The sequence below is a fragment of the Oxyura jamaicensis genome, chromosome 1 (assembly GCF_011077185.1).
Source record: "Oxyura jamaicensis isolate SHBP4307 breed ruddy duck chromosome 1, BPBGC_Ojam_1.0, whole genome shotgun sequence".
Lineage (NCBI taxonomy): Eukaryota > Metazoa > Chordata > Aves > Anseriformes > Anatidae > Oxyura > Oxyura jamaicensis.
In genome coordinates this window covers 117,005,346-117,023,476 of record NC_048893.1, presented here as the reverse complement: position 1 = coordinate 117,023,476, position 18,131 = coordinate 117,005,346, and the positions used below count along the sequence as shown (strand labels likewise).

The 18,131-nt window shown below is 32.7% G+C and overlaps 1 protein-coding gene across 1 annotated transcript in view; it reads right to left on the bottom strand.

The window, feature by feature from the left end:
- The window catches only part of CFAP47 (cilia and flagella associated protein 47), a 291,226-nt gene that overhangs the window by 177,422 nt on the left and 95,673 nt on the right, over positions 1 to 18,131 (bottom strand). The window contains exons 39-43 of the mRNA XM_035333565.1: positions 16,308 to 16,384; positions 14,070 to 14,215; positions 8,256 to 8,364; positions 7,181 to 7,407; positions 5,339 to 5,519 (exon numbers count right to left, since the gene is read on the bottom strand). Coding sequence (XP_035189456.1) covers positions 5,339 to 5,519; positions 7,181 to 7,407; positions 8,256 to 8,364; positions 14,070 to 14,215; positions 16,308 to 16,384 — 740 coding nt within the window. The remainder of the gene's footprint in view (positions 1 to 5,338; positions 5,520 to 7,180; positions 7,408 to 8,255; positions 8,365 to 14,069; positions 14,216 to 16,307; positions 16,385 to 18,131) is intronic.

Genomic DNA, 18,131 nt, shown 5'->3' with positions numbered 1-18,131 from the left:
AAATATATGTGTGTGCATTACAAAGAGCATTTTAGTGACTCCGGCAACTCTAAATTAATAGTAATTAAATTAAATTAAAAATCTAAAACATATATCTTTAAAAAACACAGCAAAATTTTCTAATCATTAAATCATTTTACCCTAATGGTTCACAGAATATATGAAGGCAGATGGATGCTTATCAGGTTACAACTTTTGAGAGCCATAAAAACTCTCTCTTTATTCAAAGTTTCTTGTGATTTCAGCTTTAGAAGGTGGTCAGGGAATGCCACTGGGACAGCACAGCAGTCCTTCCATTCATATCATGGAACAAGTCCAAATATGCACATAATTAAAATGAAAAGAGTCCAAAGTCTTCTCTCAGGACTGGTGATGATGAGAAACAGGAACTGACAACATGAGATCTATTACTGCCTTTAGAGAAGCAGTACCTTCTATGCCTCACAAATGTAATTGTGTCAAGATTCCAAAGACAAAGATAAGCCTTAACGCTGACAATCATGTAAGTGGTTGTCAGCGTTCACTGATGAAAACCTAAATCGCATATCAGCATCCTCAGCCCTACAGATTTCATTTGTCAAATGAGCTTGAATCCTTCTCTTTCTATCCACAAATTCTTCAGTTAGGCAAACTCCAGGTGTCCATGAATCTTCTGACAGACAATACTAAATTCTGATCAGAGAACAAGGTAGAGGATGCTCTGATACGTTTTCTGAGGATTAACAACTTTCTTCGCCACAACATTAAGCCTATTCACACACCAGCATACATGAAAGACCTTCAAAATGTTTTTCACAAACAAAATAAAAACAACAAAAATCACTAGCAAATGCAGGTATTCTCCACTGAATTAACTATTGCAGGTATTAAACACAAATGAAAAGCATCCAGTCTAATATTTAATTTCTTCTCACTTCTGCAAGACTAAAACATCTTTCTACTAATATATACACATAGTCAATAAATGTAGCTGCTGTGAAACTTGTAAGGATAAAGACCTGTATCATCACTTTTCAGAGACACATTCTGAAGTAGAATAATATATATATATAAATTCTTTGTATAGAGAAAGAAAGAAATGTTATGCTTTACACTTTAATCCCATTTCTGGCTCACTATCCTCAATGTTTAAGACCACCAAATGTAATTAAATTTTTATTATTATACTGCCAGTTAAATCATAGAACTGAACTCTGAAGGCCTTAACATGATAAGGAGCTTGAATAAAACCTCAGAATATAAACAGTAAAATGAAAATATAACAAAATTGTGTTTTGGCCAGTAATTATGTCTTTTTTCTTAAAAAGATCAAGACTTTATGCTTTAAAAAACAAAACAAAACAACAACAACAACAAAGATACTGGAAAAGTTATGTTGTATGTGGACCATGGAACACCAGGATGAAATAAAAGAATAACTGATAACAGCTTATTGAATAATAGATTTAAAGCCTCAGGAAATTGCTTTAGTGAAATGCAAAAAAAAAAAAAAAAAAAAAAAAAAAAACAGAGAGAGACTATTCTGATTAAAACCAAAGCTGAGAATACATATGAGACATCATTTAAAAGTCATAGAAAGAAGACTGTTAGTTGTTCTGCACTTTACTTATTGGTAGGTATGGCAATGAGAACATACCATATTTCTAACTACAATTATAGTCTAGTCTACATAAGAAAAATACTGAGATTGGATCTGCATTGTAGACTTGGTTATTCATGTATAATATTTTCATAAATTAACACAGTTTAGAGGTGTGCCATTTTGCTGCTTCTGATGCAGATTTTGGGGTAGAATGTAAATCCATGACTCTCTTTGCTAATGAATGGGATTTTAGGTACTATTCTAAGGTCTGGGTTTTGGTTTGTTTTGGTTTGTTTTGGTTTGTTTTTTGTTTTGTTGGTTGTTGTTGTTATTGTTTTAATTACCAGTAAATATCAAAACATCAGTCTAAAATTCAATAGTCATGCCAATATGGGTACTTACTGCAGTCCATAGTCATGCCAATATGCATACTTACTCCATTCCTTTAAATAATAAATTGCATTCTTTTCAAGAAGAATGTAATTATATTGTGCATTCTATGTACTGTTTATAATTACTGGTAGAAATGAAGTTTACATCTCATTATGCAATTAATAATAATAATAGCAAAAAACCCTATTCACACATAAAGGCCTAAAATATGAAAAAATAACTTCCCTGTTCCAACATCAACATCAGGCATGACACACGAAAACAACTGCTCATAACACAACTGTATCTTGCTATTTCCATATTTAGCCTAGCTCACAGTGTAATAAATAGAAAACACAAAGGAATTAGGGGGAAAGGTAGGCCAAGAGTACCTTAAACCACTTGGTTACATAGAAGTCTGTTCTATAACAAAGGGGGTCTTAAGACAGCCACTTAATTAAACCCATTGGTTATGTTGCTGAAAAGCTTATCACAACAACCATTTAATGAAATCAGAGAAAATTAAGAAAGTTGAAGCTTTCCTGTGGGGAAAAAAAAAAAAAGAGAGAGAGAGAAAGAAAGAAAGAAAGAAAAAAGAAAAAGAAAAAGAAACAGTAGAAAAGACAGGTTTGATAAGAACTATAATAGCTTGTAATAGTAGCTTGTATTCCTTATTATAGCTGCATAATAGTGAATAAAACTTTTAGCATAGCTTACAGTCTAATACACAGTCTTACGGGCCTTTTGTTTTGTACTGGCTGGTGTTACCTGTGTTCATAGCTTTAGCCATCACACAATTTCTCACTTAACTTCTCACTTAAAGGAAGGTCACTTCTTTCTTTTATTATCAGCCACAAAAGTAATGACTTCCTGACTAATTAGGGATTAGGGCAAAGGATGGGAGAAAGGAAAACAAAGGGATAGAAACATTAGCTACAACTTAGAACTCATTGTAACTTGTACTGTTTTTGCTCTGGAAACACACACATAATGAAACAGATGAAGTAAGACAGTCAAAACATTTCTACACATGATATATCCGTGGAAACCACCAACTTGTCTTTTTGGTGAAACATGGAGGTACGTTGGGATGCTACTTCTCTGTTCTTTAAAAATTGGAGCCATTATATGAATTCCACTTGACATTTTAGCCTTTTAATTCTTTACTAATATACAGTGCTACAAAGAAAAGCAACTTATTTCAAGGTTAAATATGCCTTACTTGAGTTTTTACATGCTCAAATTCATTATATTTTGGCTTATAAAGAAAAACATTTTTATTTTCAGTTACTTTTTGCCTGAGCTATATACTGGGATTGAACTACTTCCTAGGTGACTTTTGATGATCTGAAGTTACTAAAGCCCTTAGGTTGATGTTCAAAGGCTATGGTGATAAATCTCTGTGGTATGTAGTCTTTTTACATACCAAAATTTTTACCTAGCAAAGAACAAAAGTTACATTCTGTGTATCTTTAAGAGGAGATTTAAGAGGACAGTTACTCAAGGTGCAATTGAAAGAACTCTGAGTCTTTCCAAAACCAGTCTCTAATATGTTTTAGCAAGCAGTCTATTCCCAACACACACTTCAATATGCTTGATTGCACCAAAATACATAGTTCATGTGGCTATTCCAACTAAACATTTTTTCACTATATCTGTCATTACTAACTTGACAAAGTTGATATATAAAAATATATATAATTATATAATTTTCCGAATTGGTAATGGAAAGTGGTTAAAATTGTCCAACAAGAACTAATTCCTGAGGGCTCACTTTCTGATGGTTCTCCCACAATGAATCAATAATAACAATAATAAATCCTCCAGTTTTTCAATCTGCTTAGCTTATTATTTTTGTTCCAGACAAGTATATTGTTTTGCTTTTGGTCAAGATGTCATACTGGAAGTAAGATAAACATATTGTATTCTTTCTTATATTTTAAATCTGTAATATTGTCAAATATTTAATAAGCTTATTTAACAAGATCTATTTTACAATAAAATATGTTCAGTGGCATTGAGTTTTACCTTTTAATTCCTTGTTAACAGAGTTCTTAAAATGTTACCAGACATTTATACTGCTCCCACATTTTAAGTGTGTGGGGAGAGAGAGAGAGAGAGAGAGATTGTATTCTCTACAGCTCTTTTGGATTTTTTTATATGCTTTCCTTTGATGGATAAAGAATTAGCACAAATTAAGAGAAAAGCGATCACTTCCTTACTTTAATGTATTTTTTCACTATATTTTAGTAATTTATATTTTATTTTTTTCAAATATGTTCATCTACATTTAAAAAAAAATGCAAAAATAATTTCAGAAGCTGCTAAGTAATTGTGACCTGACACCTGGACAGTTATCAACCTTTGTTCTGAGATTATGATGGAAGCATAGTATATTTCATTATTAGATTTGTCTGTGCAGATTTTACTCTTTCTTGGATGGTTTTTCCCATTTCTACAGTACAATTCAAATAATACCCTGCACCACTAAACAAAGCCTTTACAATTTTTTAACTTCACCTCTGCAGCAATTATTACAAACACAGACAATTTTATTTTTTTTTTTTTAGAACTGACAACAAAACAGTTTTACTTAGGATTTAAACATCCTGTCACTCAAGAAATATTTTAGCCTCCAACTTGTGATACCTGTATTTTACAGCTTCTACTGACCACTAGTCTACTTGCTTTTAATACTGCATTTTCACCTTTCTGAAAATGTCCCTGGGAGGCCTTAAAATGTTTTACAGCACAGATACTATAATCTAAATAGAACAAATCTATAACAATTTCTGACTTGTCAGAAATTCCTTATTTTACCTCCAGAAGAGAAACCAAAAATGGATAGGGTGCAATGAGTATCAAAACATAGGCCATGAAAGCACATGACAGATTCCCTGAGTCCCTGAGAAGTACAGGGACTTACAGAGGGAGTCTACTTATCAAGACTTATAAGTGATAAAAAGAATCTATGGATTTTTCACATTAATAGACTGACTATATTTCAAGCCTTTACTAAATTTACTAAGGAAAATACTACTTAATTTGAACCAGCAACGCCAAAAATTATTTGTCTGTGTTGTTATCAGATACCTCTGGGACAAGACTGTGATTTAAATGTGCGCAAATCAGGTAAATATAAACTTAAATTTTGGTCTAGTTCTTTTATCCAATACAACCTAGAATGCTATATAGGTTTCATAAATCATTCTAAAAACTAGTTAAAGAGGGATCAAAATGTGAGCCAAGTAAATAAGAAAACATTTAAGATTTCAGTATAGGATTTGAGAGAAAGTCCGTTTTCTATAAGTGTTTAGGAAATCTTAGTAAAACAGTTTTTCTGGGAGAATAAATCAAATCCATTATATTTATGAATATTCTTACCTATTTTCTCAGATGAAACATCTTTTGTTGAAGGACATTTCAAATGAACTCTGCTAGATGCCAACACTGGAATAGAGAGTTTCTCAGGAACATCAAAGAATTCTTGCACGCTCACTTGTACGCTGTAATCAACATACTTCAACCCTGGTGGGAATTTACGAGGTTTTAGGAGTTCGCATCTCTGCAAGTGAAGGAATAATGTATACATATGAACAATAATCTCATAATAATTTCAGGTTAGGAAATATAAAATTACAGGCTTAAATGCATTAATTCCATAACTTGTAAAGTGTTAATTAGTCCACTTATACAGAAATGGTTGAGAGACGTTCCTAAATAAAGACTGCTTTGTACAATTTTCTAGATATCATGTATCTGAAGCATTAATTTAAAAATAATGTTTTGAGATTTACAGTAAAAACACCTCCTACTCAGAAACCACTCTACCAACCTTTAAAGATACTCAGAGAAAAAAAAAAAAAGGAGACAATATTAAAATTAAAATAAAAATGTATTTTTTTTCAGAGGTAGACAGGTGTTTCTTTAATCCATAAAATTTCTGATTAATGAAAAATATGAAAAAAAGAAAAAGCATTTTGACATTCTGTGAGAAATTACTGTATATTTAACTGTGCTAACTTTAATATTCAAATGTTGACAATTTGTTTGAGAAATCAAAGCATTTAGAATTAATTTTATGGACAAACAAGTTCCTCCTTTTGGTAAAAGGCATTGCTAATTCACAGCATGAAACATTTTAGTAAAGTTTTAGCACAACACATAAAGGCAAAATCAAAAGAGGCATCTAAATCTCATAATGAAAACTAAATTAGACACCTGAAGGAAATCATTACTGAAAGAATGCAAAGATTTAACACACGACTTGCTCACAATTTCAATTTTTGATCCAATAACACAGTATATTTGCAGTGCTCAAGATAAACGATAAATTCAACAAATTTAGTAGCTGTAGTAACTCTAATCAAAGACAATCAAAATAGATCTCTCTTTCTCGCAGCAAGTAAAAGCAGGTGTAAAAGCACTGTACAAAAATAGCCAGGATTTTCAACCACGCATATAGACAGGTCAAGTAAAAACACACGGTATACATTCCTGAAGATGTATATCCAGTCTAACTTCAAAATACAGCTTGCATTTATTACTGTTTTCAATGAGATTTAAGTGAACATGAGTAAAATTTACAGTTTAATAAAAACTTTCAACAGGGTCTTTTTTTGGTCAGGAATGGTGGAGGGAATATTTAGACAATGAATTTAAAAGAATACTTCAACCCTGAATTAAGTTGCAGAGCAAAAGCCCCCCTCAAAAAAGAAGTTTCTTTAGTAAATGCCACCAGAATTTCTATACTCTCACTTTCATACAGATAGCAAGACAGAATTCATAATAAAAAGAATAAGAACACTTTTTTTTTATTATTTTTGGTATGTCTGTTCTTATACAAAATAATTTTTAAAAATACAAAATAAAAATCCTGTTAGAGAATTTTCATTCCTTATGAAAATGAGCATAAGGACACTAATGCACTAGTATGAAAGATTCTTTAATCAATGTGTATTTTTCAGAAGCTAACTGAAATAAACCATCGATGTTCTTTTTAACTGCAGCTAACATTTCTTAAATTATGACTTTTTAATAGCATGAGTGAGGAAGCAACTTCAGAATGAACATTTAAATTGCGTCTGAGGAGAATGAGGATTAGTAACTGTCAGATTGCAGAATGTTGTGTAGACTTCATTAGACTATTTCCTGAAACTTTAAGATTTCATTCTTACAAACAAGAACACCTAAATAATTCTAGGACCAGATTTCTGTGTTTCTCACCTCTATTCTGGACAGCCCTAGCAATGCAGTTGCAACTCGGACACTACTGCTATCCAGAGTCTCTGTGATCTTTCTTCTTTCATATTCTATATTTGACATTTGCTGTTGTGCAGCAATAGCCAGAGCCCTTTCTCTTGATTCATTGATCAATGGAATCCTGAGATTTTCTTCAAGAGTCTGCTCAAGACTGCATTTCAAATATAAAACCGGCTCTGCTGCACTTGGACCTGTTTAAATAAAAATAAAAATAAAAATAAAAAAATAAAAAAACAATACTCGTCAACTGCTACTGTATCTTCATAGAGTACTTAAAATCCTTAACCTTCAAAGAAAAACCTGAATACAAAATTCCTCTGACATGTAGTTACATGTTACTTCTCCAGTACATGCTATTTACTTCCATTAAAAAATATTTATTTTTAATCATAGTTGGGAAATAAAAATTGATACAAACTGAAATCCAAATAGAAGTTGCTTTTCATGGTTAATCAAAAATCCCAGACTTCAGTGTTACTACTACTACAATGGTAATAAAACTTTTAAAAAGTCTGTTTCCTATAAAACACAACCATTCTTTTATTTCTCTAGATGATGTTGCATTGTTCCTAAAAGAAGTCACCATCAATATAACTCTGATCAGAGATGGCAAAACTCAGAGTGTTTCTAAGTAGAATGTTATCCATAGTTCTCATTAAAGCTCTCTGAAATAAATACCAACAAATGTTTCCTCGTCTCTCCCATACATACACTTAACTTACTTCAAATTTTCACATTCATATCAGTGGAAAAAAAAAAAAAAATCTTGGAAAGCAAAACTGTGGGTGAGAGCTTTTACACATGCACTAGCACCAAAGGATCTTAGAAAAGCAATGTTCCATCTTATTTGGCAAAAGCAGCATATGCCAAGAGCAGCATATTTTTACCCCTCACAGAAAAGGAATGGAGACAGATAAGAGAGCTTACATTAATAAATGAGAATGCTTATAACAGATACATATAATGATTCTTAACAGAAAATAATATTTGCAAAGAATGATTTGCTTTATTTTGCTGCCCTCAATTCAATTTACTTTACCTTCTAGTGTGCTGCTAATATGCAAAACATTTGGACTATCCATTGGAAGCAGTACTGAAGGCAAAGGTATATCACCTGTTCCTTCTAACAGGTATACAAATTCTCCAATCTGAAACACAGAAACATATACATACACATAATTCTTACAGGAATTAATGGAGAAAAAAAAATGGCAGAATATTAAAACTGAAAACAAAGATAACTGAGTAACACTGAAAGCCTGGCTTGCAAAATAATTTACATATCCAGGAGAACCATTATTTGAGAACTATGTTTAAATAGAAAAAATATATATAATTTCAAACCCTGCTATGATATCGAAATGGTTTTAATTAAGAATATTAAATCTGAAAAGTCAAGAAATGTCAACAAGTTGAATCCTTTCCAACTCCTCATATAATTTAATGGAATGAGAATACCCTGAGTCACAAATATGGTGATAAATTGAATTCTAATTATGTACTATAGCTGCATTTATTGAAACATATATATATACATATATATAACATATATACCAGTTGACTTCATTGTTTTTCACTTTGTAGTGAAACTTTTCACTTTTTCACTTCTCCAAAAAGTTTTTTTGTTTTGTTTGATTGTTTGTTTTGTTTTGTTTTTCTTTTTCTTTTTAGAGTGGAAATCAAAGCAGACTAGGATCAGGTACATTAAGAAAGTACATTAACAAATCTTACCTATTTCATCAAAAATAATTAAATCCCTGTAGAAGCTTGAAAATAAGCATAAATATGACCCAAAACAAAGGAAGACAATAATTGGCCATAGAGGAAAGTATAAATTAATGATTAGAGAAATAATACTTGAATAATAAAAGGAAAAGGGGGGGGGGGGGGAGGAACAGAAAAGTGTTAAAAACAAATCACTACAAGTACTCTAAACTACAAAGACTACAAAGAGAACATCCCAAAACTAAACATAATTAGATTAGGTACATCTATACCTACACCAGGAGATTTAATAGACATAATACTATTGCTTTGTTAACTTCTTGCAGTTTACTGCAAACTTCAGTACAACTTTAGTTTCCACTGATTGCAAGGCAGAGGATCAAATGTTGCTGTGACTAGACATATAATTTGCCACAGAAAGTCAACTCATATTTCCATAAACTGTATTCTTTAAAATCATGCCTTAAAATTGCATTTCTGTCATATATTCTCCATTCCAGATACGAGGGAAATTATTTATTTATGTCTGTTAGTTCATCTGCCAACCAATGCAATTTTTTTCACTCTAATATTGATCAATAACAGAAGATATACGTGCTTTTTATTCTATTGAAAGCATCATCAAATATTTATACTAAAGCCCAAAACACTGCAGTTACGTTTCTAGCACAGAAGAAGGAAAACTACTGAACTTTGATGGCATTTTCTCCCTTTCTTTGGTTCAAGAATTCAGACAAATCTTCCTCGAGAAGGATTAAAGAAACCTACATGAAAATAGGTTTCCCACATCCAAACTAATAGCCACTCCTGGGAACCAATTTAAACTGAAATTATTCCTGTTTGACACAGTGTTTTGACTCCATAAGGACCACTAACAAGCTCATGAGCTTGCAGTACATACAACTAATTTCATGCAGGTACTGGTTGCTAGGTTGCCATTCTATTATCAGTTACTTTTTTGTCATCACTGACATCAACATACTCGTATGTAGGAACAAACTTCCCCATTTCCCTTCTTGCTTTGAAGAAATCTTGCTTTTTGATCTCCATAAAATGCAAATCCTGTTTTTTTCTGCTGCAGTTTTCTCAACAGAATGGGTATCATACTTTATTTTTCAAATTTAGCTGGGAAGCCTGTGGTTTTCATGATTTATATTTCCAGTTTTCATGAGCTACAAAGGCTAGTGTAATCATTTTCTAGGGCTTAATTAAAAAAAAAAAAATCAATAAAGTATCTGTTGAATAAACTATTTATCTAATTCTGTTGCTAGATAATATTGCAAAAGCATGGATAGCTACTAGGAATTTGCAGTTTCCATGAAAGTCAGTAATTAAGAACAACAGAGAGTAAAGTATTCTTTAAATAAACCATTTAATTTCATATTAGACATTTTGCTGTGAAAATCCAGAGTGACAGTTTTAAACTATAACTTCATAAATGACTATAATTGAAATCAAAGGTCATTCATATTTAGATTATCTCCCAGAAACAAACATCTAGAGGGAAAAAAAAAAAAAAAAAAAAAAAAACACTTATCTAATATACAATTCCTTCTCTAAACAGACATATATTGAAAATTTAAATAATATCAATATTAATTTTTCTTAAAAACAAAGAAGTAGGGAAACAAAACTTTGAGAAATGTTAAACAACTTGTGTCATTTCAGTCATCAGAAAAGTTAACATACAGATTCTTTTTTTTTATTAAAAAAAAAAAAAGGCAACATACTTAGGTAGGCCAACTATCTTGAAACAATATAGCTTTTTGCTTTTATTGCAGGTATATAGTTGAGGCAATGATTCCTAGTCAGATTCAAGTCTGTCTAGTGTTTTGGATCTCAACATCTTCATTTATTATAACGAAGCTACATTTTGACTCTGACTGTTTTTGTCCATTTGTCTTAATGATTAGGAAAGGTATGTCGAAACAAATGCTAAATTAAATGAGTTATTAAATTACACACAGCAAAAGCCCTGATTTGAACAATACAAGCTCCATCGTTATATGAAGCCATTTGACCATCATACAGCTTGGTCATACAGCTACAATTGTTTTTCAGTGAGAAAATGGTGCAATAGCGATATTGCAGTCAAATACACAATACTTAAAGCCAATTTCTACCTGTGTCATTACTGTACAAATCGTGATAGCTATTTTGCAGTTTCATCTTTCTCTAGGAGCCTCCACGTTTTACTATATATGATGTGGATAAGACTTGCCTTTTCCTAGCCCAAGGTTGTACACATCAAACTTATTACCCATTCAGCAGCTTTTAAATGCACTCCATCAAACCAACTAAGCTTAAAGAAACAGGTTTTCCAGAAATAGTTACCATTCAGGACATGAGCGTCTCCTCAGAAGCATTAATGCTTCCTGCTATGACAAGTGACTAGGAGCCAGGTGTCAAATTTTAGGTGTTTCTACATCACCACTGGGAAAAACCCTCAATGGCTTCTAGTGGTGGTCAGAAACATTAACAAATTAATCAGAAATCAGAAACATTGTCAACATCAGAATCATAATCAACATCAGAAACATTGTCAATAGCTCTGACCACATCTCTTTCTGATTTGCTTTCCTGTCATTAGCGTGTCTCCATTTCCCCTCTCTTCATTAAAAAAAACTTAGGTGTTAAAAACCCTAATGTAGCATGAGACTCCTATTTTCTGTCAGGGCATATACTTCTGTTCCTGATAAAAAAACAGCAAGAATGCCAACAGCAGAGATTAGAAAATGATAGCATGTAGAAAATGATCCTTCCTAGGTCTGCTCCAAGAAAACTGTAGGTTAGGGTATTCTTTATCTAGAGACTGTATCCAGATCATTATAATGAATTAAAACTGGTGGACCCAGCCTTCATGAGTTTGTCTAATTTCTTTTGAACTAGTTAACATTTAGAGCAACCAGTGTCCTGTGACAGTTGACTTACATAAATTAATTATTGTATATAAAAAAGTACTTCATTTGGTTCAGTTTGTATCTCCTGCCACAACTGCTCTATTAACTTTTTGCAAATTATTCATAATTTTATGCATCTTTCATGTCCCTTAACTGTCTCCTTTTTTAACTAAAGGAAATTAATTTCTTTTTAGTATATTTCTCCATAAAGAAACCATTACTTATGTCTTATCATTCTTGCTTTCTTGCTTCTTGTTTTTTCTTTTTTTTTATCCTCCCTGATTCCTATTATATTGTTTGCTGGAGTGACTAGAACTGCACACAATAGTCAAGGTTTGTACACCATAGCTCCTTACAAGGGCATACTGAGGTTTCACATTTATATGTCTATTTCTGCCCCCCCCTCCCCCCCCCCGAACCCCCCCCCCCCCCCAAAAAAAAAATAAATCTCTTTTTGAATAATGCTGAGCACTGGGTTGAATTTCTTTTCATAGAACTGTGAACAAAGATAATACTCCTCTGACATGGGGACAGTTATATAACCTCTTTGTAGCCAATTCCCCGGTGCCAGTAAGGTAATGCTATGTCATAAGCTCACTGTCTGACTGTAGGTGTTAAAAGAAAATCTTTCATCTCTCTCTCCAGTTATTTTCAAGAAACTCAAATGAACATGTTCTGGTTTTGGCTGAGATGCAGCTACTTTTCTTTGCAGAGCCTTGAATGTTGTTGTGTTTTGCATTTTTGATGAAAATGGTGTAGTAAGCAAGAGGCTGTGTGGTTCTTAGCTGCCCACCAGAGTTAAACCACAACAAAACTGTTTGTTCCTTAAGGCTTCCAACCAAGTGACTTTCTTTCTTAAAGAACAACAAAATGAAAAAATAGTCAGTGGTTGATTTCAGATATTGAATAGGATTGTATATACAGGCTTAGCCATCATTGCAGAAGTTGTATTTTCCTTTTAAAGCAAGGAGAATGTTAAGAAGACCAGGTGCCATAACCAAACTCACAGTTAAACAATAAAAACAAACACCAAAGACAAAAACACTAAACACTAGCAGTAGTCTCTTGCTCTACAGTAAGGAAGAATATGGAAGCTAAGAACATGGAGGAGAAAAAGTATAAATAATTAAGTTTTGGATGTATCATCACAAATCATGATAACTTTGCAGAGAGAATGGCAGATACATGTAATTGCACAGAGGGAAAGCTGAAAGAGAGGTAGGTAATATTATGGACATAAGAAGGAGATTGCAAGCCTTGAGATCAACCACATGTAAAAGAAGTTTAGAGAAACAATAGGGTGTTGAAAAACAACAACAGCTAGGGAAAAAACACAGCAGAGAGGTTTAAAGAGGTGAAATTATGGAAGAAAGAAATAAGAAGGTTGTGGTAACTGAAATTAAGGATTACAGGAACATCAAAGGAGTTGGACTGCAGATTTTAAGTGCTGAAAGTTGGTCAAAACTGTGTATTGGTACTTTGATGAAATCAATGCCAGTTAAAAAACATATATCAAATGCCAGATTACATGAATCAAGAAAAAAATGAACAATAACAGGGTTAGTATTCAGGTACAACCTGTTCAACAGATTTCCTTTACACTGGTGACAAGGACTGAACTGAATTCGAACAGCATTATTTAAACAAAACAAAACAAACAAACAAAAAAAAAAAAACAAGGGGGGGGTAGGACAGAGCAAGGAAAATTATTATTATTATACTTTGGCATCTTATCCTAGATACAGTAAAGACTGCATTTCTTCCCTGTCTATATCTCATCCAAAAGCATTATTCTTTCTTCCATATCAAGACAAATGTTTTAAATTCCATATTTTTTTTTGAGGAGATAAAAGGGCATTGAACTTTAGTTTAAATTTCTTAGTTGAAACTTGTAACCTTATGCAAACCTCTGATCAAATTCTTAATCAATGTTTCCCCCAAAGAGTTATAGGAATATTTTACTTCAAACAAATATATATATATATATATATAGAAGGAGAAAAGGTTTTCATATTTTCATTTTCAAAAGTCTGCACAGAGATCACATCCTTTTAATTGCATATGCATGCAAAAACATTATGTGAACATATGTACATAACAGATTTGTATATTCATTTACCCTATATACATATAACTGGCAAACAACTTAAAGTTTTACAGAAATAGTCTTCTTAACTGACTAGACTATCACGTGAAAGTCACTCGCAGAACACATTTTCCATCCTTACCAGTTCATTAACCAGAATGACAGTGCAGTAACGTTTTTCCAGATTAAAAGGAAGAAAATGAATCTCTAAGCTTGCAGAACTTCTCGCTGTCAAGAACAGTTTTTCCATTGGACTGAAGAACTCATGAAGGAGGCTGGACTGGTCAGCTGTTAAAATAAGTTTTAATGGTTGCTTAGATACAACAGCACCAGTTGCAAAATACTGTGTCTGCCTGAATTTAAATATAAGGATACCATATACAGCCTGCTGTAGTAATCAGTATTTAACGTAATCTGAAGTTGTGTAAATATGCTGCAATGTTGCATGCTGTATTATTTGCATTCAATTTGCTAATTAATTGTGTTCTTATTCCATGCACTGAAGCAAGACCAGGGAAATCAGACTGTTCTATCAAAAAACAAACAAACAAACAAACAAAAAGAACTCTTTAAAGATGTACAGCCTATAAGCAAATAACTCCTCTTGCCAGTAAGAAGAGTACAGTTTAATGCTATTTAAATGAACTGTCTTGCCCCAGTGGCAGAAACCACATTTTATATTATAACCTGAAATCCTCTGGAATAGACAAAAACTTAGTTCTGGAAAGCTTTGCTTTCAGAAAAAATAAATAAATAAATAAATAAAATAAAATGCTGATGAAGTGTTTTCTTCCTAAGATAGGAGAAATCTTACGGGTGAATCTGTGAGTCAGACTACTTTCTTAGTGAGTGTTTTTCCTCTCCTAAGCATATTTTGGTAATGCAGAGTTTTTGGCTGCCTAACCTTCTAGAAGGATCAATGGACTGAAAACTAGGAGAGAAAACTTGGAGTTTTCAGTCCTAAAAGTGCAGGCAACCGAAAATGAAGATCACAGAACAGTTGAGGTTAGAAAGGACCTCTGGAGGCAATCTGGTCCAACCCGCCCTGGCTCAAGCAGGGCTACATAAGAAAATTATGCAAAACTCCTACTAATTAAATGTAAGTGAATCAATACCTCCCTCCCAAAATCCAAGAACCACACTAATGAAAGCCATAACCTCTACCCTCCCACCCTTGACTACCTTTTCTTTCCATAGTCCAGTTTGTTTTCCAAATAACAATAGGAATTTCCCAATATTCTCATTTCAACAAGGAGCTAAGTTGCATGTGAAACTGATATTTCTAAAGCTTACATAAGCAATAACAAAAACCAACCAACCAAACAAACAACAATCACCAACAGAACCCAAGGCCCATTTTTACCCTTTCATCAAATATGGTAAATTTTTGACTATGTAAGGTAGCAGTTCCCAAACTTGTCACCTGTTCAAGTATTCCTCGTTCAAAGTATGTCAAACTGTGGTACAGACTGAATTAGTCTTGTGAGAACCCTCTCTCCTCACCTGCTTTCTGGATTGTGCAAAATTAAAACAATCACCAAAGAAGTACATTTATTAACTAATTTAAGATTTTTTTACGGTTCTATTCTTTATTATGGTTGCTCCAAGAAAAAATACAAAAATATTTTCTGATTCCTACTGCTCTCCAATTAGGACTCCTCTTGGATGAAAACATGTGTAAGACTCTTAGTTGGGTTTTGTTTTCTACGCTACAGAGAGAAGTATACTCAAAGCAGAAGTGCACTTCCACAAGAAGCAAAAACATAGTTTTGGTACATCACTTCATTAGTTAAGGTACATACTTTTAATTTTTATGAACTTTGTATTAGTTGGTTGTTAATCACATCTCAGAAAACAATATGAGAAATCAATATAAATAGAAGAGCTAGGTGATTCATATTACAAATCTGTTTTCCACATGGAAAGCAAGAGGAAAAAGTTAGTTTCCAAGAGGAATAAGTTAATCTCATAAGGCAAAATTTTGCTCAAGTGGGCTTCTGAGAGTCTCAAAAAAGGCTACAGCTCCAGATTTGTATGTTTTTACAGAACTTTTGACTGACATATCATAGGAAACAAAAGCAAGAATTGCACTGTTTATGAGTACTTTTGAAAATAACTCAGTTATGCTGAAAAGACTCCACATCAAACTGCCATGAAGTCAATACATGGGCCATTAAAAATATATATATTTATCTGTTAAAGCCACTAGGACTAGAGTGAAGCTTTAGAAATCATTTCAATAAATAAAATAAGAAACACCAGATGATACATGGCTACAAATAATAAGTTCTGAGAATATTTTAGATGTCAAAACTCTGCTTATGCAGATACTCTAATTGGTATTGTAGTAACATAAGGTGTGTTGTATAGAGGTACTTACAGCAATTAAAGTTGTTCTCTTCATTTGGCTCATTAGGCAGTGCGCTGTTTTTACTATTTATCACATTATTTTCAGAACTAGAATGAAAAAAAAATATGAAAGCAAAATAGTAAATTTGGAGATTTCTCTTATTTCTCTTAACAGATGGCTTCTTTCCTCCTTTTAGACATAAATGCTGGAAAAGCAAATGTTTCAAACAAAAGCAACAAACATTTTGGAACCATCTACTTATCAACATTATCAGGTACCTCCTCTTTCACTTAAGTTAGTAGTCATATTTACAGTAGAGCTAGAATGTGTTTCCTTCAATTAAGTTGTATAACATCCCTGCAGTAATCTCTAAACAAAACTTCACGTTAACAAATACAATTAGAATTTGTCAATCAAAACCATTCCTGACCGATAACATTTTTTGGTGAATTCAGTCCCAGTTCTTCTCTTTACCATTTCAGTATTCTATTGCAATAGGTAAAGAATTGTTCCCTAGTACATCCTGAGGTGACAAAGCCTTGCATTCCTCTGACAATTGACTTCAAAACAGATTTGCAATGTTTCCTGTAAAAGCTACTCTAAAAATACATCTAAAAATCCTATTTATTTAATGGTATAGACCATTAGCTTTAAAAGATACCTCATCATTTCTACTTGGGTCATAGAATGGCAATGACTTTCATCCTATTACGCCTTAGCAGGAAAATAATGAGCTCTAAATAAACTGGAAAAGTTTACCACTAAATGCAACTTTCTAATTTAAGTATTTGAAATAAATATTTCTAGTCTCCAAGATGAACTATGTTGTTTCAAAACATATACATTTTGGTAGAGTCTCAAAGTTACTCACATAATTTCACTGCTCCCAAACTGCATCAGTAGTACACAAAATATTTAAGCCTTTTAACCCATCATTTTTTCTTAGAAGAAACATGGCACAATTATTTCAGAAAAAATACAACATAGACAATGGAACATTTGCATATGTCATGAAAAAAAATATAAATAATAATAATAATAAAACACCAAAGCTGATGCTGTCACTATCTTTACCTGATAATCATTTCTCTTCTAGTGCTCATTTCCAAACAGACTGAATTTGGCATCCTTTGAGAATATCCCATTCTCAGAATTCTCTTGTCTTTTTAACATTGGAGTGGAAATTAATTAAGTAAAATAATTTTTCTCTAACATTCTTCAGATTTATTTCTTTCTTCACAAAATTATTATGTAAAAAAAAATAAAAAAGTGAAATGCACTTTTGTACATGTGGTTTGCAAGCTTTCTGTTCACACAATAAGTATAATTTAGGACATAATTTTCCATGTTTTTTTGTACAAAGACTAATTTTACTTGTCTCTGCATAGGTTTGGGGGGAATTTATATGACACAATGAGGAAATAGGGGTGTAAAATCCCCACATTAATGAGCAGTAGTTCATGATCTTGCTAGGAAGCACCAAATCTCACAAGAGAACCTCTCCAAAAATTTCTACTGTAGATAATTCTCTTCTTGTTTCAGTTAATTTAGTTCACATGCAAGATTCATTTCTACAAGGTTATAGCGCCTGAGAAAAGGGGGTGAGAAAGCCTGGGAACAGTAAAGCCTGTCCCTCCACACCTCTTTGACACCAAGGCTACAGGAATGGTCTATATACACTAACAGTGCAATCAACCATTCACATGCAACAGAATGCAGTCAAGGATTTGTCTGAGAAAGGAATGAAGAGGACGAACCTTAACCTAAGCACCTTAATCAGTTCACAACAACGCTGTTTTTCAAGTTCACTTGAAAAAAACACATATACTTGGGGGGGGGGGGGGGGGGGGGGGG